Source organism: Dipodomys merriami, unplaced genomic scaffold, assembly GCF_024711535.1.
Source record: "Dipodomys merriami isolate MVZ:Mamm:240054 unplaced genomic scaffold, mDipMer1.0.p SCAF_24, whole genome shotgun sequence".
Lineage (NCBI taxonomy): Eukaryota > Metazoa > Chordata > Mammalia > Rodentia > Heteromyidae > Dipodomys > Dipodomys merriami.
In genome coordinates this window covers 6,079,219-6,104,003 of record NW_027203826.1, presented here as the reverse complement: position 1 = coordinate 6,104,003, position 24,785 = coordinate 6,079,219, and the positions used below count along the sequence as shown (strand labels likewise).

The following is a 24,785-nucleotide window of genomic DNA, read 5'->3' as shown; positions in this document are numbered from 1 at the left end:
ATGCTACTTCTCTAATTAGGAGACTAAAAGAGATTCCTACCAGTACATTTCTCATCCACGATCAGCTCAGAATTCTAAGCTTCTTATAACATACATCATCTTTAACTTCAGAAAATAAAAAACCCAGTGAAATATACATTCCTTTCTTTAATTCACTATCAATGGTATAATTTGCCATCCTCAAGAGTGTGTACTTCTGCTAATCATGATTGTGTCATCTCAGGGACAGGAGCCAAGTTGCCTGGGATCAACTCCATTTCCTTTCTGGACTGGTTGGTGGCCCTAGGCAAGTTACCCAAGTGCTGAAATTTTCCTAATCTGTAAAGGGGGGAGAGTGAAAGCACCTTCTTTAAATGAGTTAAAACATGTAAAGTACTTAGACCTGAGCCTGACCCACAGCGTTTGCTCAGAATTATTTCTTGTATGAATCACTCAGTTCTACATCTCGACAATCTACATGTGGTAGGATCGTTAGGTGAGATCCTGAAGAGGGATGGGGATCCTGTTCAATCAGTTAGGCAGCCATGGGTCTAAGCTGCTGAGCCTCCCAACAAGTTGTACAACAACATGCTAACAATCTAAATAGAACTGCACCCTGTATGGAGGAGGAATTTGCCTAAGAGCAAACACAAGAAACAGTTCAGGCAATTAATCACCCTTGTTATTTCTTTCCCAGAATATTCAACTTCGGCAAATGCAGGGATTCTGCACAGATAAAACTGTAGAAAAGATGGCTGACTGAGGTGACATGCCACCACTACTTGAAATCACATTAAATGCTGTCACTTCTTGCTGAAGTTTGGATGGCTCTGACAAGTGTGTTCTGCATACACATCTGATGCTGTGTGATCCAGGTTATGAAATGAAGTCACACTCTTAGTCATACCTTTCCCAAAGGACCAGGCAACATGAACTGCCAGGCTGATATGCCTTATCACACAAAAGAAGAGAGCCCAGGCTACTGTGGAAGACCATAAACATGTAGGCTCTTTGAGCTCTTGATATCATTGGAAAATCATGATGAGGTCTTTAGGTAAACAAGTTACTCTCAGACCTTTTCTTCCTGTCATTTCTGCCACGCTCTGAGCACATGATTTATGTCAGTACTCTGTTGCCTAAAGACATCCAGATAGAGCACTTGCAAAGTTCTAATCCTTAAAAGGAAATGATATTAACTTTCCTTGAACATTTTAGTATAATCAACTTCCTCAAAACTAGCTTAGAAACATCTATGGCTCAAAATAATAAAAATTGCCCAATTCAAGATATGCTATAAGTCTTCCAGTTTCTTCTAAAATCTTGGTACATCATAAGATGCTTTAAACTTATGTTGAGTTTTTTGAATATATATATATATATATATGTATTTGAATTTATATTTACTCAAAGTATTAGTACTACTATGAATATTTAATGAATTCTTTTTCACAAACTGAGCAGTGACTGACACCCTACAATCACAAATGGGATGTTTATGCTAAGCCATGGAAAAATATTATAAAGGATAGCCCAATATCCATTATGAACACAAGAAAATATCCTCAATAAAATTAGCAAACTAACTTGATAGCATGTTAAAAAGAATTATGCACCATAGTCATGGAAGGCAAAGATGGGTTGACCTAAGAAAATTAGCCAATGTAACATATACCACATTAGTAATGAAGAAGAAAACCCCAACTGATGCAGTAAAGGTGTGGGACAAAATTCACCATCTTGCATGATAAAAACAGTCAACAAACTAGGAAGAAAAAAAAGCTTATCTCAACATAATAACATTCATACATAAAATCCCAAAGCAAGCATCACATTCAAAGTTAAAAGACTGACACTCAGATTGAGAACAAGGAAAAAGAATAAGAAAGTTACCTGAGTTTGCCATTTCATATTTGCATGTATGAAAATAGAACCATTTTCCACTTTTCTGTATTCTAACCACAGTAATTAAGAAAAAAAAGGTATCAAAATTGGAAAATGATCTCTATTTGTAGATGGCATGATCTTATATGTGGAAATTCTAAACATTTATAAAATAAATTATTAGGGCTTGATGATTTATTACAAAATTATAATATCAATAATATATGTACATATATTTATATATAAACATATATATAACATATATATAATCTGCTGATTATATATAGTATGTATATATAAAATCAGCCCAGTATGGTGCTGGTATACACACATAGAACAATGAAATAAACCCCTGCCTGTATGGTCAAATTAATTTTGATAAGCATATCAAAGCAATCAAAACAAGCAAGCAAGCTGAGCAAGCACAGGCCCTGAGTTCAAACCGTACTGCCACACCTACAGACACCCCACACATACACACCCACACCCAGACACATACACACATACAATTAACTAAAGAAGAATAAAAGCCTAAATATAAGACATAAATAAAACCCTGAAGAGACAATACAGGGAAGTTTCACAACCGATTTTTGGAAATGTGATACCAAAAGCACTGGTGAAAAAAATATAGAAGAATTAGACAACCTGAAAATTAAAAAAAAAAAAAAGATTTCCAACAAAGACACACTCAAAATAGTAAAAAGCCAACTAGGGAAAACATGTTTAAATTAAAGATAATAAGGGATTAATACTCCCCAATATATGGAATTCCTAAAAATTACAAGAACAATAACAATAAGCAATTCAATTCAACTTTGAGGAAAGGACTCATTAGGTATTCTAAAGAGAGGGAGGAGCAGGTAAGTATTTTTACATGAAAAAAAAAAACCACAACAAACCACTCAACATTACCAATCATTGGGAAAGGTTAAGTCAAAACTATAACAATCCAGATATGGTAACATATACCTGTAATCTCAGCACTAGGGAATCTGAAACAGGAGGATCTTGAGTTCAAGGTTAGTTTGGGATAGCAAAATCCTACCTTACCACCTCAGCGCCCTCAAAAATCCCAAAATAGACACAATATCAACAATAAGATATCAGCTCCAACCTATTAGGATGGCCATTTTTTAAATCCACAAAATAATAAGTGTTGGAAATGTGGAGTAATTCAAATCTTTGTGCTTTTTGGTGAAAATGTAAAATAGTACAGTTATAGAAAACAGTATAGTGATTACTGTAAATGTTAAAAAGAAAATTACCATAGGATCCCATGATTTCATTTCTGCATATTTACCCTAAAGAAATGAAATCAGTAAGAAAAGATGTTTGTATATCCATGTTCCTAATAGCATTATTCACAATGGCAAGTCAAAAGGTGGCTAAACATGTTTTATGAATGGATGAGCAAAACATGTCATACTCACCCCCTACATAATATACCTTTAAAAGGAGGGAATTCTTGACGTATGCTGTATCTTGGATTACCCTTTAAGAAATGGTGTTAGGTGAAATAAGCTGCTCTGAAAACCATAAATAGTATGATTTCACTTAGGTAGGGTGCATAGAGCTGTGAAGATTATAGAGACAGAAGACAGCATGGTGACTGGCTTCTATTGCTGGGAAGTAGGGAAATAAGGTGCTATTATTTAACAGGTAGATATGAAGAGTTTTGGAAATTGTGGGAAGTGATGGCTGGACAGTAAGCATAAATACAATACCAACCATCCAACTGTAGTTAAAATAATTAAGATGGTAACTTTGATGCTAATCATATTTTATCGTAGTTTTCAGAAAAGCCATACAGCTGTATCTAACTCAAACATCACACATGCTTTATTTCCTGATCTCAAAAAGGAGGGAAGCAGCTATTTGGTTTATTTAATACATTTTTATTGTAAAAATACTGTACAGAGGGGTTCCAGTTAAATGAACAAGGTAATGAGTACATTTCCTATCGAGCATTGTTGCCTCCTTCTTTGTTTTTCCCCTACCGTCCCTTCCTTCCCAGCCCCCTTCCCTTCCCACTCCCACCTAAATTCTAAAGTTCGTTTTTCAACATAGTGTCTTGTACATCTCATTGTTACAATGGGTCAACCTGTACCCCTATTTAAGAATTTTGTTTTTTTTCCTTCCCCTCCCCAAGCTAGAGAAGTGTATATACAAGATTCAGGATACCGACATCAAATACAGTGAAAACAGGGGTTATACTGTGGGAGAGGAACAAACAAAGAAACAAAAAAAATCATATGGTACATTATAAATACATTAGAAACAATAGCATGAAAGAAAAAAAATCACTGTGTTCCTATCTTGGGGTTCATTTTGGGAAACAGCTATTTGTATTCAACAGAAACCAACCAGATTTTCCTTTGGTTACAAAACAAAACTTGGATGTGAAATTTGGTAAAAAGAAGTTAAAATACACTCCCCCTCTGCTTCCTGTTGATTTATGAGGTAAGTGTGGAACAAAACAAATAGCTTTCTTATTTTTTCTTTTTTTATACATTTTTTATTGTAAAAATACTGCACAGAGGGCTACTTATTTTTTTCTTAAGGGAAAATAATCCATTCTTTTTACACACACACACACACACACACACACACACACATACACACACACACATTATCAGGATTTGACTCTTGGATTTGATGATATCATATCTCATCTTCTCTGGTGAGAAAACATTGTCTGGATTTTCTTTCCAGGTTGGTAGGCAATTAGACTTGGAACTTGTATTTATTATTCTCATTGATTTTCAAACAAGTTCAGATGTGGATGGAGCATGCTAGCTGTCCTTAAACACCTACTGTTCACACATTTACATATATGACACAACGGTCCTTTCTCCCAGTAGAAGAGCTCTGGCTACATTCTGGAGGCTGTTTCCCTTGTTGATCAGGTCTTGGGGAGGAATGGGTCATTCTTCCCTGGTTTTTCTCCTCTACTACTGGCTGGGATGTGTATGTGTTGATGGGTACTGAAGCAGCATTGTTTTTACTCCAGTGTGGAAACTGTGTGTTGAGTATGGTAGAGCAACAAGATGGAAGGAATCTGGGTTGAAGCTTCCATAACAGCCATGGGCTTTATTTACTACCGCTACATATAAAAGAAATAAATGTTTATAATAAGATGCTAACTGTGACCATGTCAACTGGCTCAATTCTAGGATTGAGATGAAGAAATTGAAAAGAGAGTTTAAAAGTTATCTCTAGGGCCATACAGGGCTCTCTTCTATAGACTGCACATTAAAATGACAGCTCTGAGAGTAACATCTCCTCCAGTCCTCTACTTCTCTAATTCCATGCTATAGAGACATTAATTACCATAGAACGAGAGAGTTGATAGCAGAATTTAATGCAAAAGCTATAACATTTAATAGTCTTAGAAAGATCAAAGTGAATGGGAAATTCTGAAAGTTTTGACCAAGGAGAGGAAAAACTATGAGATCCTTGAAGTACTTTTCCTAAAGTTGATGGGAAAGGGAATAGTGACTTATCCTAAACTTATATTTCCTTCTGGGAAATAAGCCTTCAGATGCACCTGAACTTTGGCTTTGATGGAGAAAGTCAGCAGCTTTCAGCACATATTCAAGAAAGCAGAGCCTGAAACCAAGTTTATCCAGGGTGCCACATCTCATTTGAGTGGACCTTTCCATTGCACAGAGAAAAATGGTTCCCAATCACCATGTTCCTTTGGAACATGTTAGTGAGCATCTCTTTTAGGCGTTACTGAAGGGCTTCGTGTTGAGAGAGCTGATTCTAAATCATTTTATAGGACAACTAAAGCCACTGACTAGATTTCACACCTTCCTTTTTCTGCATTCCAGCACAGCTGTATGACCAAATCCTTTTTTCTACTATCAGAAATAACAGCTAGTGTGAACAGGACTCAATCTTCTATGACAAACTGTTGTTCGAACCACTACAATCCTAGCTCTCAAAATCTTCAGTGACAGTTCTCTTGTCAAAGCTGATACCATAAGCCAGGGCTTCCTGCTGCGCGAAGATGCATGAGCTTTAACATCCTGTTCTTCACATCCACACCCAATGGCCTTTTTGCTAACCTAATATGGCCCATCTCTATTTCAGGGACTTTCTCAACTTTGCCTGGAGTGCCTTTCCACCATTTATCTCCTCTATCTGTCCTTGTGTATCCTTTCTCCTTCTCTCTGTAAGAGTCACCATACCCTATACTTGCTTGTGTCCGTAGCATTGCTTTTTTAATTGTATTTTGGTCATTCATGTTTCCGTGATTGCTGATAAGATGTGAGAACTTATAAGAGATAGATCATATCCTATTTTTTTTTTGTTGGTCATGGGGCCTGAACTCTGGGCCTAGGCGCTGTCCTTCAGCTCTTCAGCTCAAGGTTAGTGCTCTATCACTTGAGCCACAGTGCCGCTTCCGTTTTTGTTTTTTTCTGCTTATGTGTGCTGAGGAATTAAACCAGGGCTTCATGCATACAAGGCAAGCACTCTACCACTGAGACACCTTCCCAGCCCCTCCTATCCTATTTTTACTCGGAATGCCTGGGACAGTTCTTGGTCCCTGGGAGACATACAATGTATGTTTACTGAATGAAAAGTATAAATGAAAAAAAGAAACAGTCCTATAATACACAATTTACAACACTAAACAATAAAAAAAGAAAGCTAAGAATGGTGGCTCATGTCTATAATCCCAGCTTCTTGGGAGTCAAAGAGTAGAAGGATTTTGGTTTAAGGCCAGTCTAAGACCCCATCTAAACCAATAAAAAACTGGGCAAAGTATGTGTATTTTACCTAGATACTGAGGAAGTATGAATAGAAGTATTTTGGTCCAGGCCAGACCCAAGCACAAAGCAAGATCCTATTCGAAAGATCACAAGTGTGACCTCTGCCCTTTTTACTTTTGGCAAAACTACTGCTTTGTAATCAAAGGCCTTGAGATCAAACCTCAGTATGACCACAAACAAACAATTCTGAATCATGCTTTATTTATTCTTTTCTGAATCATGCTTTATAATGGTACCTTTTTGCCCTGTCTTTTATACTGAGATAGAAACAAAGCATTTACAGAGCAAAAAATATGGGTGAGAAGACAACACCTAGATTTGTTACACTTGGAGTCAGAAGATGCAGAGTTAAGGCCTAAATCTACCAACTCCGCAAGCTGTATTCATAGAATCTAAATAGAAATCCCAACTCGTTCCAAAGAAAGTCTTTGACACTATTTAGGGCAGGATATCCCTCTGCATTTTTTTTTCATTTTTAAAAATCTGTTCAAATGAGGATGAAAATACCCATAGCCCCTCCCTCACCATGGAGTAGGTTCCAGTGAGCTTGTGGTGATACGAATTTTATATACACTGCACCATGCTGCAGAAATGAGAGGCTGCACCATGACAGAAAGGGAAAGGAGGAAACTCTACAGGTGGGTACTTTAGGCCAGGGAAACTGCACATCATAGAGATTCAAAGGAAACATGGAGGCTCAGGAAGGGGAAGAGAGGAACCCAGAGATATACTTAGGCTTCCTCTGCTCAGTTGCTAACCAACTAGCCACAGGAAGGCTCTGTGGGAAGGGCTTTCTGCAGAGATCAGCTAGATAATAAGACACAGAAAAAATGATATAATTATTATTATTATTTGCACTGGAGTTTGAACTCAGGTCTAACACTTGCTAGGCAGGTACCCTACCAACTTGTACCGTACCTGTTGCCTTTTTGTTTTAGATATTTTTCAAGCAAGACCTTAAGTTTATGGCTGAATGTGCCTGGACCCCCATTCTCCTTTTTATACTTCCATTGTAGCTGGGATGACAGGCATACATCATCATGCCCAGTTTCTTATTGGTTGAGATGGAATATCAAGACTTTTTTGCCTGAGTTAACTTGAAACCATGATCCTGCTGATCTCTGCCTCCTGAGTAGTGAGGAATAAAGGCATGCACCATCATGTTGAGCCTATAACATGACTTTAATACCAAGGGGTACACACAAGTGGGCAGGGATGTGAAAGAGTTCCATTGCTGTATGACTTGTCATTACATGGATGAAAGGCAGCCTCCACAGGCCACACACAGAGAGAACACAGAGGCTGGTTTTCTGACTAGGGGTCCAGTGTTTTCTTTTTCTCCTATAATTAAAACTGCGGCTGTGATGTTGAGGTCATGGACCATTCTATCTTTGACTCACATCTTTATAAGCATGAGACTGATTCTGCTTCCTCCCCGGTTTGAGCTTGACAAGTGCTAGCAGCTTGCTGGGCATTTCCCATATCTAACCTTCACAGCAATCTTCTAGGACAGTTTCAATTGTACTGTCTTCCAGATGAAAAAGTTGAGGTGCAGAAAAGTGCTGTGGATTGCCCAAGGCCACTCAGGCAGTTTGATGTGATCAGAATCCACAGACTTCCACACCTGCCATACTGACTTGGAATTCTTAATTCTTGCCCAAATGCTCAACTCTGGTTTTCTGAAAAGGGAGAAATTTCCTTCTCTACATCAAAAGTAAACTACACAAAATGGTCTGAAATGTTAGTCAAGCAAAGATATAAAGAGCCACCAAGAATAGTAAATGTCAAGCTAATTCAGAAGAAAAAAAAATCATCTTTATAGGAAGACTGCAGTCTAGGCAGGCCCAGGCAAAGGCTAGAGACCCTATTACAAAAGTAACTAAAGTCAAAAGGGTGATTCGAATAGATCACCTGCCTAGCAAGTGCAAGGCTCTGAGTTCGAACTTCAGAACATAAAAACATAAAACAAAACAAAAAACCTCTCAGTTAAAACTACAAAGGGGAGGACAAGTGATGGGGGAGGGGCCATTCTCATTAAAGTTCTTTACACACACACACACACACACACACACACACACGCACGCACGCACACACCAAACAAAACAAAACAAAAACTTTTACACTAATGACACTCAGATTTAACAATGTTCCTCCAATTTGCTATAAGAGATACACACTGGAAATAACCACATACCAGCATACACATACATGACATTTGGCCCTAATGAGAAAGTTATATAGTGCAATAGTAAAAGAATAACTAGGGAAATCTTAGATACAATTACAACTGCCTTGAAATAAACCTTATACACCATGCAAAAATATTCAGGAAGCAATTGTTGTTCCTTCTTAGGGAGACAGAAAGAAATATTCCTATTAAGACATAAATGGGCTATGTTAATTCTGCAACAAAGGAAATAAGGCCATGGTAGCCCATCTTCAATGCCAAAGTCAGCACTGCAGAAAAGTGGACTCATGAATAAGAAATAGACATGTGGAGTGCTAAAAAATAAGAGATTGAAAATAAGGTGAGAGAAAACAACAAACATAGGAAGTAGAATGCAGAAATAGCTCATAGAAGTCTATAAAAAGTGAAGAACAAGGAAAGACAGTTTTCTAGAACTTAGGGCCAAAATAAACAGACAGAAAATGCCTTTGTAGTCTATGTGATTCTTTTTTTTTAAGCTTAATTTTTGCTGGCACTGGAGTTTGAACTAAAGGGCTCTCATACTTGCTTGGCTTTCTTACTCAGAGCTGGTACTTAACCATTTGAGCCAGACCCCTATGCCTGCTTTTGCTGGTTACTGGTGATAGAGTGTCTCAGAGATTCTGCCAACCAGGCTTCAAACTGCGATCCTTCAGATCTCAGCCTCCTGAATAGTCAGAATTATAGGCATGCGCCCCTAGTGCCTGGCCCATGTACAGGTGTTTTCCCCATTAATCTCAGGCATCCAGGCATCTGGACATACGTATCTGTCCATCTTTCCAATACCTTTCTCTTGAAAATGTGTTGCCTTCTGTGTGTTTCCATTCTCCTTGCTCATTGACACCTGACCCAGCCAGTATCTTAAGAAGCAGAAGCGGTCCATTGCCTATGCCTCCACTACCAAACTGTGAAATCATGGGCCTTTCACTTTTCTTCTGAACCTCAGATACAAAGTCTCATGCAGAGTAGATGTTCAACTAGTAACTGAATAACTGACCAATCAAAACAAGAGCAGAAAGAACAGGTAGGAAACACTTATTCAATTAGGTGACAATACATTTCAAAAATGAGTGATCAAGGCTTGCAAAAAAAAAACCCACCATAAAATGGCCTTAGAGTATCAATTTTCTTCATAATCAAATCTACAGAAGTTTGAAGAAAATTTTAAATACCCATCTCCTTTCAATGTTGAAACTGGCAGTGTCTGTCCACTGCAGGTGGAAGGCAGTGGGCAGTGTACATCTAAAACAATAAACTACCCGCCACCAGCAGCTCTATACTCCCATTGGTGGAAATGTCTCTAAGGAAATCAAGCATCAGAAGATGATAACTATAGGAGAGATGCTGACAGAAGCATTATGTACTTGTGATAGTGAAAAAACAGGAAATAACAGACATTCCTCTGAAACAGGGTAAATGTGAAGGAAACTCAGTCTGGAGGACTCGCACACACTCATTCAAACTGTACACAATGACAACAAGGGGAGATAGAAAATGATAGAGTGAGACAAAAAAAAAAAACCCTGGAATGCAAAATGTGAACTGGTTCTGAGTGAGGTCCTGTATGAACTTTCATTTGCACCTTATCAGAGATGCACAGCACCTCACCGACATGAAAATGTGTGCTGATGACATGCATGTACTTAAATCAAATGTTAAGAAGCAGCTGCCATGATAATGAAGAGAGGTCCAGGCCTAATACTGGTCCACACTCCAACAGTTGGACTTCCTTAGAAGAAACTCAGTCTGTCTAAATGTAGCATACTTGCAGAAAAATGGAAATATTACATTTCTACTGTTTTGAGATTTCATGAATTTAAATTCATATATGTAATAAACCTGTGGACAGTCTGGACTATGGACCTGGCACATTCCTGAGTACTTCACAAATATTAACTTGTTTAACCACCAAAGCAACATTTTATGTGGTACTCAATGGGGTACTATTTGGCCATAAAGAAAAATAAAATGAAGCTGGGTGATAGTAGCTTACAACTGTAACTCTAGCTATTCAGGAAGATTGAGATATGAGGATCATGGTTTGAAGCTAGCTTGGGCAGAAATATCCGACTCACAATTAACCAGAAGAAAAACAGAAGTGGAGGCATGGCTCAAGTGGTAGAGTGTTATTCTTGAGCAAAACGGCAAGTTAAGAGCCAGCTCTAGTTCTGGCATAAAAAAGAGGAAATGATGTCATTTGGAGGGAATTAGGGATCATGGTGTGAAACAAGCCACATTCAGAAAGATAAATACTGTAGGCCATGATCTACATGTGCAATTTAGATCAAAAAGAAAACAGCACAGGAACATAGAACAGGGAATGTCTGGGAAAAGGAAGGGAAACTGAGGAGGAAAGGGGATCCAAGAGAGAAATGTAGGGTGATTATAATTTAAGATCTGGAGATATGACATGAAAATGTCAGCAGGCGACATTAATAATATACCAAGACACTCCCTAACATTGTAAGATTATGAACAAAGGCCTTCTTTAATGTAGACGACCACACATGGCCATGGATAAAACCCAGCCGTTGCTACTTTCTGTGTGCCCACTGGACTGCTTGCTCTGTGTCCTGCGTGACTGTCACTACATGGTGATAGAAGATCACAAACGTGTCCTCAGGAAGCTCAGGCCAGAGAGGTCAGTCGCCATGCTAGTAAGAGAGAGCACAGAGCTCTGACCAATGTTTGTCTGAATTTCATAGCTGGGTGCGCTCGCATGGTATGACAGAGTGTCCTGTCCTGTCAGGACTTGTAACATTCAGACCCTGAACCTCACCTGATGTCACCACTCCATCACGCCAGGTGGGGAAAGTCCTGACTGGCCACCAGGATCTTTTCTATGCCGGGTCTCCTGCATCCCTCACCTGCTTCCTTCCTACTTCCTTCCATTCACCTGATGGGAATGTGCTTATAAATCTCAAGTGCCATCGTTTGTGCATCCTCTTCAGCCTCATGCTCTACCCTGTGTGTTTGCTAAGGAAAACGTGACACTTCGTGCAATCTGGGGAGGTGCTTTAGTCCCAGCTCTGGTCAGTTCATGGAGATGGGTAAGGTCTCAAGTCTGAAAGCAGTTTGACGAGACTGATGCCAACAAACCTAGTACTGGAATTTGAACTCAGGCTTTGTACTTGGTAGGCAGGTGCTCTACTACTTGAAGGATACCCTCAGCCATTTTTGCTTTAGTGATTTTTGGCCTGGGTCAGCCTTAGACCAGGATCCTCCTGTGTATACCTCCCATGTAGCTGTTTTCAGATGTGAGCCACCATACCTATTTTGTTCTTTGAAATAGGGTCTCAATAACTTTGTTACTCACTTGGGCCTCCATCTGTAGTCTATCTCTACTTTCCATGTAGCTGGGATAATAGGCATGAGCCACCACATAGCTTGGCTTTTCTTTGAAAATCCAAATTAGATCCCAGGGTGTAATGGAGATTTCTGAAATCAAGTGCAGTCTCACAGTGCTTTGCTCCAAAGTGCTCCATACCCAAGCAGGCACGTGAACAGGTGGATAATCACAGCAAATTTTAAGTTCCCACAGATGGCTGCTGCATTATCCACTGTTTCCCAAGCTCCTTCACCAGGCCACTCTACCTTCAAAAAGAGGGGTGTGTGCTTGGGGACCTGTGACTGCTTGTACCACTGCTTGGAGGAATCCAGTGGTCAGCTGACAAGTGTGACCCATCAGGCCACCAGGGCAAGCGGCCCACACCAAGTGAAGTTTCTCTGTAGACCCTGGTCTACAGCTGAGCTCACTGCCACCAGCAACTTCCAGCCTGAGTGAGCCATCTTGAGGAGCTAGCCCAGTGGAGCCTGTAGCCTAAGGCAAGTGTGTGAGACAGGGGCAGGGGCAATGCCAGCTGACCCTGGAGGTCCACAGGGCAGACAGTAAATCAGGTAGATTCTGCCGCCACAGATGTCAAGCTCAGCGAAGCTGGAGATGGGAGTTTTCTTCTAGGGTAATGAAAATGTATTTCTCTGGGAGTACATTTGGGGTGTTCCTACTAAAATGCCACACTCCTTAAGGGGTGGCCCAGCAATGGGGGGACATGAACACATTCTTTGAGAGTCATCTTTTGAAAGAATTGAGAGACTACAACCTAAATCTCTGGGAGCATCTACTTACTTTTTAATGAACAGGGGCTATGTGGCAAAATTGATGCTTTTATTTTTATTCAGAAAACAGGATTTCACAAAATGACTTGATATATTAGAAGTTAGTTCTCACAGTCTTTCAAAGAACTCTCATTTTCTAAAGCAATACACAAAACATGATTTAGTCACTGACCAGTTTAAAATTGCTGACAGATGGACTGATGTTTATGATTCTTACCCAGCTCTAACCAACATGACAAGAGGCAATTTACCCTAATGACTCCCAGTAAGAGTGGTATCTCTCATTTAAGATTCACTCATGTTTTCTTAGGGCTAAGTAGCTTACTCTTTTCCACCACAGAAAAGTATTCCACTGAATGTCGACTCATCCACTAAAGGGTTTTGCAGTTTCCAGTGATAATGAATAAAACTGTTAACATATCAACGTATGTCTAGCATGATTGCTATGTGTATGGTAAGGCTATGTTTAGCTTTGCATGAAATTCATGGCTATTTGGGTTTAGGAAAAGTTATAGTTTTATGTGTATTCAGCAGAAAAAACTGGGATTTATGAGTGATTTTTATTTATGTTATTCACTTCTGCATTTTCCCTAGTAAGTTGGAAAGTAACTCAAGCAAATGGCATGTTTATAAACAGGAAAAGTTCAAGTACAGTTATATAACAGGCAAACACTTATTGCATTAGTTAGGTGTGGCTCACCTAGTCTCCCTGGTGGCCAGACAAGATTTTTGATATGAGCTTTAGCACTGAGGTTGTGAAGACCCCTGGGAAGACTTTAAGTAGTAGGGGCTTCTTCCTTCTTCTCATCTATAGCTGCTGTTTCCCATTGTTCCTTTGGGGCTTGGTATGTCTCAGATTTGGGGCAAGTAAAGGAGCCCTAGTTTGCATTGAGGGACCCAGGATCATGCCAGTACTGTTGGACCCCCACTCTAGTAAGAAACCTTCTGCTTTATTTCTGACATGACCTTTACTTCACATTCCAGTTCCTATTACCACAGTCCTGACTCATTTCTGGTCTCAGTGCTTTACCTGCCAAAATCCATAAAAGGCTACTTGAGAGGTAGAGATTGAGAGGATCACAGTTCAAGGTCAATTTAGGCAAAATGTTCATAAGACCCTCACCTCATCTCATAGCTCAGTGTGGTGGTAAGTGCCTGTCATTTTAGCTAAGGCCAGAAGTTTAAATAGGATGACAGATCCAGGGCAGCCTACGACAAAAGCAAGAATCTCTCTGAAAAATAATAACCAGGCCAAAAAGGCCTGGAGGCATGGCTTAGTGACAGAACACCTGCCTGGTGAGCATAAGGCCCTGTGTTCAAACCTGAATACTCCTGAAAGAGTGTTTTTAATCCATAAAAGTAGTTGTCTGAAATTAAGTAACTCCTGAAATGCTCAGTGATGAGCAGAAGTGTGCCCATAACTGAAAAGCTGTAGTGAACCATTCCACTGGGACAGCTGATTACATTTTGGAAAATACTGTTGTCATTATCAATCGTTTTACTTGCTTCAAAGAAGGAAGAAACTTAACTCATGCCGGGAATGAAAGTCGAGCCTGCAGTATACAGCAGCAGCAGCATCCTCTTTACTGCCATGCTGACGTGCTACATTCTATCCTGTCTCCAAAAGAGACTCGGGAATTTTTCATGTGCGGCTCTTTGTTTCCCCTTCTTTTCTGAATGACAGATATGAACTTGTTTTCAGAATCATCGAGAGCCTCTTCAAAAGACAAAAATTGCTGGTGTTCTCAACTGTGCTTACAAACAAAGTGGGGGTGCTGACCAGGTCTCAGAGTCTTAGAAAAATGGGTGGCTTTTTTTTTTTGTCAGTTGTGGGACTTGAACTCTGAGCTTGGGTGCTGTCCCTGGGCTCTTCAGCTTAAGGCGAGTGCTCTACCACTTGAGCCACAGCACCACTTCCTGTTTTCTAGTGGTTTACTGGCGATAAGAGTCTCACAGACTTTCCTGCTTGCTTTTGGGCTGGCTTTGAATGATGATCCTCAGATCTCAGCCTCCTGAGTAGCTAGGATTATAGACGTGAGCCACCGGCATCTGGCAAGGGGTGGCTGCTTTGAATGCTTTCACACTCCAAACATAAATAATATTTTGGTGGAAACCATAAAACTGAATTTGCCAACAGATGACTAGAACTTACATGCTAAGAGAGAAATCAGAACAACTTGCAGGAAACACCCACAAACACGCTGTGGTTCTACATGCTCCAATGACAAAGCCTGGCCTTCGTTCATTCCTGAACTTTGGGACTCAGACTGGGGCCTTTGGTGTAAATACTGCCCAGATCTTGTGAGATCAACACAGATCTGTGTGATTCACACAGAATAAGGCCTGGAGGATGGCGCCTGTTCACTTACTACTTAAATACCAAGGACTCAGCCCAGAAATTGAAATCTAAGTACTATCCATGCTTGTTGGGTTTGTAAGATGTTAACAGAGAAATTTTGGGAGATCCTGTAGAGGCCGGCCTGTGCTGAATGGTGGGAGGTCAAGTGTAAATGTAGCCAGCAATGTGAGGGCATCTTACATCCATGGAGAGCATGAGGCAAAGCAATCAGGCCTGTAACAATGCTGGGAACGGAAGTCATTATCCACAGCCTCAATCTCCATTAGACAAGCAGAGCTCTCTTCTGTGGAGTCAGTAGTTACGAATGCTAAGGCGGAGACTAAACAATATGACCTTTCATAAACCTGAAACAAAGGAGCTGACCAAAAAAGAAAAGAAAGTGCTAAAACACACTTGGCTACCTAGCCAAATAAATACAATATATTCTATTAGTTCCTGAACTACTCTTTTTTTGGGAGGGGATAGGATGGCTGGGAAAATCATATTAGAGTTTGAAATCAGTATCTTGTGCTTACTAGGAACCCTAGTAAATTATTTTTTTCTTTTTTCTTTTGGTCAGTACTGGGGCTTAAACTCTGGGCCTGGGAACTGTCCCTGAGCTCTTTTGCTCAAGGGGGGCCCTCTACCACTTTGAGCCATAGTTCCACTTCTGCTTTTCTAGTGATTAATTGGAGATAAGACTTTCACAGACTTCCCTGCTCCAGCTGGCTTCAAACCACGATCCGGAGATCTCAGCCTCCTGAGCAGCTAGGATTGCAGGTGTGAAGCACCAGCACCCAGCAATATCCCACTTTTTGACTGTTGTTGCCTCTGACTGAAATCCTCCCATTTATGTCTCTGCATAGCTGAGACTACAGCTGTATACCACCATGCTCAGCTTATTTGTTTCATGGGTGTCATTAACTTTTTTGCCTGAGCTGGTCTCAAACTTCTATCCTGTCCTTCCCATCTCTAGTGGCTGGGATGACAGCATTAGCCATCTAACTAGGCCCCCAAATACTCATTGTTCTTGGCACACCTCTGTTTGGATTCTAGTTTTCCTTTGACATGAATCCCTTTCTCAAACTAATCTTTAGGTATCTAGTACAATGTCAGCCCTCTGTGACTTTCCTCAGAGCTCCCACTTAAGCCCACCATGTGATTCTTCTTCTACAAGTCTTCATTAGGCTTCTGTAAAAGATTTCAGCAAAGCTGGACACTGGTAGCTTACATCTGTAATCGTAGCTACTCAGGAGGCTAAGATCTGAGCATCACAATTTGAAGCCAGCCCAAGCAGGAAAGTCTGTGAGACTCATTATTAATTAAGCGCGTGCGTGCACGCGCACACACACACATACACTCTCACACACACACACACACACACACAAAGCTGGAAGTGGAGGAGCTTTGGCTCAAGTGATAGAGTCCTAGACTTGAGCGCAAAAGCTCAGGAACAGCAGCTGGATCCTGAGTTCAAGCCCCAGGACTGGTACACACACACACACATACACACACACACACACACACACACACACACACACACACACACACACACACACACACACACACACATACACACATACCATCAAAGTTCTATTTCCCATGCAAATGTCTGTCTGTCTGTTCTGAGCTCCCTGTGTGTTCTAGTTGGGTGTTGTCAAACATCCTATCCTTTTTGTGACCATACAAGGCCTGGCAGACAGTGAGAACTGGCTACACTGGACACAGACTTATTGGAGAGTTCAACTGCACTATACTTGTAGTCTTCATTTATTTAGGTGGCAATAGGGTTTGGACTCAGACCCTTGTTCTTGCTAGACAGTCGCTCTACCACTTGAACCATGCCCTAACCTAAACTTTTTGTTTAGTTTTTGCACTGGGTACCACTTTTTTTTACTCCCAAGCTGCTGCGAGCTTCCTATTTAGGATTTCCATGCAGCTGGAGTGACAAGTATGTCCCATTGTGCCCAGACCTTTGGTTAAAGAGCAACTCTTTTTTTATTTGTCCAGGCCTGAAACTGCAATTCTCCCAATCATCTTCACCTCCAAACTAGCAAGAATTAATAGACCTAAGCCACCATGCCCTGTTCCAGCTGTCCATTTAACTAGCAATAATAATGCTTGCTGTGATTTGTGGTGGGCTTTATGGGCACAATACACTTTGTGTGTGTATGATTTTATTCACATAATGTTCTGTTCCTGAATCAGGAACTGTGCCCAACATTTCAAACTCAACACAGAAGGTTGAGTGGACAAATCCTTCCTCCAGAGAAAATTAAATTCTAACCTCAGACAAATTGCTACAGTGTCAGCCAGAGTCATCTCTAAGACTGCGAATGTTCTTGGCTCAAGTAACACAACAATGATAGCTGGACAAAGGAGTCTCCTGAGATGGATAGGAGCTCAGGGCACTGCCAAACCTCCTCATCTGGGGAGAGGGGGAGGCCGTGTCTGCAATTCTCTGAAGACACTGCACTGCTGAGTGAAGGGGCCTGGGTCCTGACACTTGCTAAACTCCTATCATGCATGGCACTTGGAGGACAGTACCCCAGAGTTAGGACCAGGGGATCTTTGGGAATGAGTCTGGCACTCATACTATATTTATGTCCTAGCAAAGGGAATATCCTGTCTAAATGTGATACCTACAATCTCTTTGCCTTCATTTTGTTTAGGGAACAACACAGTCTTTAGGAGGTCCCCAAATACCTTCTTCAAGTAGAGACCCCATTCTCAGCAATGTACCTGAGCTCCAACCTGGGTTCAAAGCCACTCTGAAACTAGCAGAAGGAGAAGGGGGGAGGGGAAGACAGCAAACAGGGCACAAGGGGTAGGGAGGGGAGGGGCTTACTATGGCTGCACACTTGCCTTTTAAAACCAGTTCGACCCTTGTTTTCCCAAGTGCTAAGATTGTTTAAATGACTTTGGAAATTGTGACAGTTCAAAGTCCTAGTCTTTTGCGTGACTTGGTTTCTGAAAATAAGTAATTGTTCTTGCCTTTAAAGACAAGCACTCAAAGGTAAATAGACAATCCTTAGCTCAGGACAGTAATCACTCAGAAGGAAAGTCAGTTCACAATTCTAGTTGCTGCTCTGTGGGTCATGGGAAAAGGCAACAGGACTGTATTCATTAAAAAATATAGAGTTTATGTGGATTCCACAGAATTCCTGATGATGAGAACATCTTGAGACTATACATATCTTATAATAGCAAATATCTTATCAGTGACTGAATATTTACAATATGCATTCACACACTTTTTAGCTCTCCCACTCTCATGATTAGAGTGACTTTGTGTCTGCTATCTTGTGTGCTTAGCCTTCCTATTAACCGCCAGTGCTGAAGAGAACTGAAGCGTACTCTCTGGTTTGGGTTGGGGGCTGTCAACTCATCCTTTGAGAGTTTCTTCCTGAAGTCTTACTCTATGGGCTCAGGGCAAATATCTGGGTTCACCAGCTCCATACCATGGCTCCCTCCAAAGAGTGCTCTTGTGAGTTTCTAGAGTATTTCTCCTCATTAAAGATGTCTACTATTAGCTCTCCATTTCACATGTCCTGACATTTTCTGTAAATTTAAAGCATCAGTGGTAAGTTAAGGTCCCAGGCAGGAGGAGGCAGTTATGCTTAGAGCTGGCTTCTGCTCTTTTATGCTGAAGCACCTTGGAACGCTGCATGGCCTACAAAATTAAGAAAAGTGAGGGAACGGGTGAGTTGAATGGGTAAGAATGTTCAAAGGGATTATATTCATAAAACTGGTGCTGATGATTCATGCCTGTCATCCTAGACACTTAGGAGATTCAGATCAGATGATCACTGTTCAAAGCCAGCCTGGGCAGGAAAGTCTGTGAGACTCTCATCTCCAATTAACTACTATAAAGCCAGAAATGGAGCTGTGTCTCAAGTGGTACAGCATTAGCCTTGAGCAAAAAAGCTCAGGGAAGGCCAATGTGTTGTTATCCCCCTTTGAACAAATGAAGTTTAAAATAAAATGAGGAACGTTAAGTATAAAGAAAAAAATCTTTGTCCATAGCCCCAATTATTTCCCATGTGCTCCCACCTAGTGTTCCTCCAGTAATGAAACTAGCATCACAACAGTCAACAATGTCTAAGCTGGAGCTGTTAACTACACCTTGGCCTTCCCACTACAGCGTGCTCACTATCCACCTCCAGTTTGCAGAGCAGGGAACTGAACCTCGGTGTGCTAAAGCCCCATCCACTAGGGAATGCACTGTTGAGAGTTTGGGACATGTCCTTCTAGGTTTTTGTCAATGAATCTCTGTATACATTTGGGTACTTAGGCAAACAAAGAATGTTGCTGTTTTGTTTCATTACAAAAACAAACGCAGCAAGGTGCCAGTGGCTCACACTTGCAATCCTAGGCAATCCACAGGCTCACATCTGAAGTATCTTGGTTCAAAGCCAGCCCAGGTAGAAAACTTCTCTAAACTCCATCTCTAAAATAACAAGCAAAATGCTAGGCTGGAGGCATGACTTAAGTGGCAGAGTGCCAACTCTGATTAAGAAATCCAAATGAGAATGCAAGGCCTTGAGTTCAAGCCTTGGTACTAGCAAGAACAAAAACAAAAATCTTAAGTGGATTCATGCTATGTACTCAATTCTGCAATCTGCAAGATTTTTCCATGATTGTTCATATAATTCCTCCCTTCCTTCTTTCCTTCCCTTTTTTCCTTACCCTCCTCTCTTCCCTCCCCCACCCCGCTCTTTTCCTTCTTCCTATAATGTTTGGTGATACTGGTATTTAAGTTCAGGACCTTCTCCTTGATAGACAAGAACTCTACCTCTTGAGCCACACATCCAGCCTTAACTCATCCTTTTTAAAGGTTGCCTAAGTGGTGCAGCTTTATTGCTGCCATACGGGCATGAGTGCTGATGAAGTCGTACACCACGTAGAATCTCACATAAGCGTCATCACACACTGGGCACTTGCTTGTGAGGACCACAGCTGTTCACATTCTGACTTTCACTGATGTGGCTGAACTCTCCTCCAATGCATTTACCATGAGCATGTGAATACATACTTTTCTACAACTATGCCAAAACTATGGGAGATAAATGGAACCTTGTGTGAATTGGCTTTTCCTGAATTATAATAAAAATTGTATGAGGCAACACTACCCAAATGGTAATTAAACAATACAAATACAGTGAGTTAAAACTAAGGTAGCAGGAAAAGGGTTGTGCACTTTGTTTATTTACAAATACCCATTTGGGCAACCCTTTTCTGTCTTTGGACCCAGCAACAGGCTCCTTCTTTTCATAAGGAGCCAGTGATTGCCTTGTGGTTCCACTTACTCTTTCCTCTGTAGCCCAGGTTCCCTCAGATGTGGTTTTGTTTCCCTCTGTGAAGTGAATGTAAAGACCTAAAGACCTTGTGAATTTATCTGAATGTAGAAATGGGTGGAACTAAGCAGCAAGCTCTTAGAAACTTGCCTTCATTGACTTTCCATAGCTTCAGTTTTCAGAGACATAGCTATTTTTACCTGGGTGAAGATACATTGGTTTGCATATTCTTTAAATTACCTAATTTACCAAGTTGTAAGACACCATCAGCTCTTGGAAATCACCAAATTAACTGACTAAAACATGTGGGTGTTTTAGAGAGTAGCCCAGAAAACACCTAGAGGAGAGGGCATTGAGCTGCAGTATCTGAAACAGAGAGAGAGACAGAGAGAGAGGGAGAGAGGGAAAGGGAGAGGAAAAGAGAGTGAGAAAGGCAGAGGGGGAGTGGTTGGTTAAGACAGTATGTACCAGGTTAGTGATGTGAAACATAATTCTATATGCTTCCCATCCAATATGCTGCCCCATGTACCATGTTCCCTAAAACACTACCTTTTACCTTTTTCTTGTTCACTTGATTGATTTTTTTATTTTTTTAAATTTATTTTTTATTGTGAAAATACTGTACAGAGGGGTTACAATTAAATGGGCAAGATAATGAGTACATTTCTTATCAAGCATTGTAGCCTCCTCCTTTGTTTCCCCTTCCCATCCCTTCCCATCCTCCTCCTGCCCCCCCACCCAATCCTCCCCGCTCCCCCCCACCAAAGTTGTAAAGTTTGTTTTCAACACAACAACTTGTACTTCTCATTATCTCTAAGTAGTTGCACAAAGCAGTTGCAATTCAGCACCGCAGATTATGAGTATAATGTATCTTAATCAGTGTTATCCCTTCCAACACTCACCTCCTCTCACAACCTATACTCATTCCCTCATAATTGTTGCAACCACTACGGAAGGCAGTTTGGACATTCTTTAAAAAACTAAACATAGAACTATCCAATAATCCAGATATCACTCTTGGGCATTTATCCAAAAGATTATAAGTCAGGATACAGTAAAGACACATGCACAACTATGTGCATTTCAGTATTCACAATAGCTAAGTATGGAAACAGCTTAGATGCCCTGAAATGGATGAGTAGCTCAAGAACATGTGGTATGTGACATATATATCTATATATCTATATCTATATATATCTTTATACAACTATATGCACATATATACACACACATACACACAATGGAATTTTACTCATTTCTTAGGAAGAATAATATGACATTTTCAGGAAAATAGATGGAACTGGAAAAATTATATTGAGTGAAGTCAGGCTCAGAGAGACAAAGGACATATTTTCTCTCATATGTGTTCTCTTTCATGGATCTACATTATAAACATATAAGAAAAACCATATAGGGTCATATTCAGAAATATAGAAACAAATTGGCCAAAGTATGATATGGTCAGAGGAGGATTCTGATTATGTAATTCCTATGAATAATGAACTTACAGTTCAACAAAATGAGTACTAGGAAGAGTTTTCCTTAATTATTTACAGATGCACTTTATAAATCTCAAACACTAATCCTTTGCCTTTCATTCATCATAAATATAACCCCTAGCCTTTACCTATCCAGTGTCTATTTCTTGTAGTCATCTGTCTTATGTAAGTACTTACTTATTATGCAATGAAAGAAAGTTTATTTATAGCTTTTGCTAAGAAGTGAAACACATCTCCCCAATATTTTCTGCTAGTGTTTTAAACAATTTTTTCCCCTAGGTTATGGATGAACTTGAAATACAGAAGTTTCTGATATCTCACCAAAATGCTAAGGCTAGACATGGAGACACTGGGTTTCAAATGGAAATTTATGATGTAGAATCCTTGTGAGTATAACAAATACCCATGCTGCTGGGCACCACCTTCCTTAAGAAGGATTAGAAGCTGAGAGAAGCAAAGAGAACACATGGATGTTAAACCACGATGAAAACTGGGACAAATGCTTGTCTTTGAATGGAGAGAACATAAAAGATGAAGGTATGACTCAGCCTAGAACTCCACACAATCTCCTCAGCCATGGAAACTATGGCCAAATCCTCAAGTGCATGGAGAGCTCAGCATTTACTGAGCACCTATGAGGAACATGCACTGCTACATGCTAGACACAACTGCAAGCCAAAAAGGGTACATTTTTAACCTGTGAGCTTACAGTGTAAGAGAATCCACTTTAAATGAATTATTCAGTTTTGCTGAGACAGGGGTGCTGAGTAGTCTACAGGAAAACACAAATGTAATCCAAGAGAATGAAGAAGTGACAGTGTGGGTGGCTGGAGAGACTTCTCTCAAAGACAATGAATCTACAGTACCCAAACTAGTAAGTAAGCAAGCCAAAAGGAAGGTATGGAGTATGTGCAGGAAGGCATGTCCTGCCTTGGCCAAACCACCTTTCCAGTCGTTGGCCTGGCAACATTTGGAGCCTTAAAATCTAGTACAATTGGAGGGGTGGGGCATGAAGCTCCTACACTTATCAATATTCAGATTCTCCTTACTCCTTTGACCTTCTTCTCTTTCCTGGCAGTCCTCAAACAGGGATACATGCTTTAATGGATTATATTCTTTGTGTCCTATCTGTTACTTCTGCTTGGGGTACCCATCTTCCTTCCATACTTCAAGACCCATTGAAGACTCAGCTCTTGCATAAAGCAGGTCCTAATCCCAGCAGACATGATCTTTGACTCCTCTGAATATCTATAGCAATTGTCTGCTTCTCTTCCCTCTTTCCTCCCTCCTGTTCTTCTAAGAAATCTGTTCATATAATCACTAACAATTATTTTTATAGAGGTAGAATAATAGAGTGGAGCATGCATATTGATTCATATTAAGGGAAAAAGTTTTTAATTTATTTCATATCATGACAATTCTCACATTGACACAAAATCTGTAATCCCGACTGGGTACTGGTGGCTCGTGCCTGTAATCCTAGTTACTCCAGTGGTTGAGATCTGAGGATTGAGGCTCAAAGCTAGCTTGGACAGACAAAACTGTGATTCTCTTATCTCCAATTAACCACCAAAAAACTGGATGTGCCCTGCCGCTCAAGTGGTAGAGAAAGGGCCAGCCTTGAGTGAAAAAGCTGAGTAAGAGCATGAGGCCCTATGGACACAAACACAAACACAAAACAAAACAACAACAACAACAACAAACAAACCCCACAAGCCTTTCCAGAAGTGAAAAGTCTCTGGAGACCTACCTCCTTTGGGAGACAACTTTCTTAATCACATTACACATCCAGAGTAATAAACTTTTACCATTTATCTTGTCTAGGATAGGGGTTAAAAGACATGGAGAGAAAACAACAACAAAAAACCTTCCATCCATAAATCTCAATCCTATACCACTCATCTTCCCCCTTTAATTTAGTTCTTTGAAGACATTACTAATTTTGCTGTATGTTCCCTGGAGCATTCCTTATCAAGATTAAAAAGGGGCTTATTCAAGACAAACAGGATATAGGGAGTAATGGTTTAGCTTACAGGCAGGCTATAAATAGACACAACATTTTCCAGAAATCCTGAGCCAGTATGTGAGTTGCAGCTTAAATGTACAGTGCAGATTTTATTACAACGACGTCAACTAAAGTCATCGTTACAGAGTAAATTCAACTCTTACCAAGTTTTCTTGGTTCCTGGCTGCTATTTTCTGCTCCTCTTCTGCCCCATTTTTCATGTATTTGACCTCTTCCACTGGTTTGATCCTATATTCGTCTGTATGCCAAAAAAAGAAAAGACATCTTACAATTTTTTCCCCACAATCATAGAAAACTGCCAGTGAGTAAAGTCCAGTGGTTTCCCTCTGGCCCTTCTATATGGATTCTCTGGAACAATCTGGAAAAAGCTCAATCAAGATTCTTGAATCTGCTCTGTCTACTGGATGGACTCAGCATCCTGAACACAGACATGAGTTCTCTGCATAGTCCCTCCACAGAGAGCAAGCAAACAAAGAAAACAGGCAAATCTGTCTTAAGACTGTTTTAAATCTATACACACAGAGACACACAATGACCCAAGAAGATGGAAAAGAATATTCGTACTTCTCCTCAAGAGAAGACTAGTGTAAAAGGCCTGGAATGGCAAGTTTCAAGTGGCATGTTTACACCTTAATTTCTTTCTTATGTGAAAACAGAGTACT

The 24,785-nt window shown here is 40.4% G+C and overlaps 1 protein-coding gene across 2 annotated transcripts in view; it reads right to left on the bottom strand.

Annotated features, from left to right (window-relative positions):
• Positions 1 to 24,785, bottom strand: part of CUNH1orf21 (chromosome unknown C1orf21 homolog) — a 302,366-nt gene that overhangs the window by 57,570 nt on the left and 220,011 nt on the right. For both annotated transcript variants that reach the window (XM_070034215.1, XM_070034214.1), the window contains exon 3: positions 24,267 to 24,361. In XM_070034215.1, the coding sequence (XP_069890316.1) occupies positions 24,267 to 24,361 (95 nt within the window). The remainder of the gene's footprint in view (positions 1 to 24,266; positions 24,362 to 24,785) is intronic.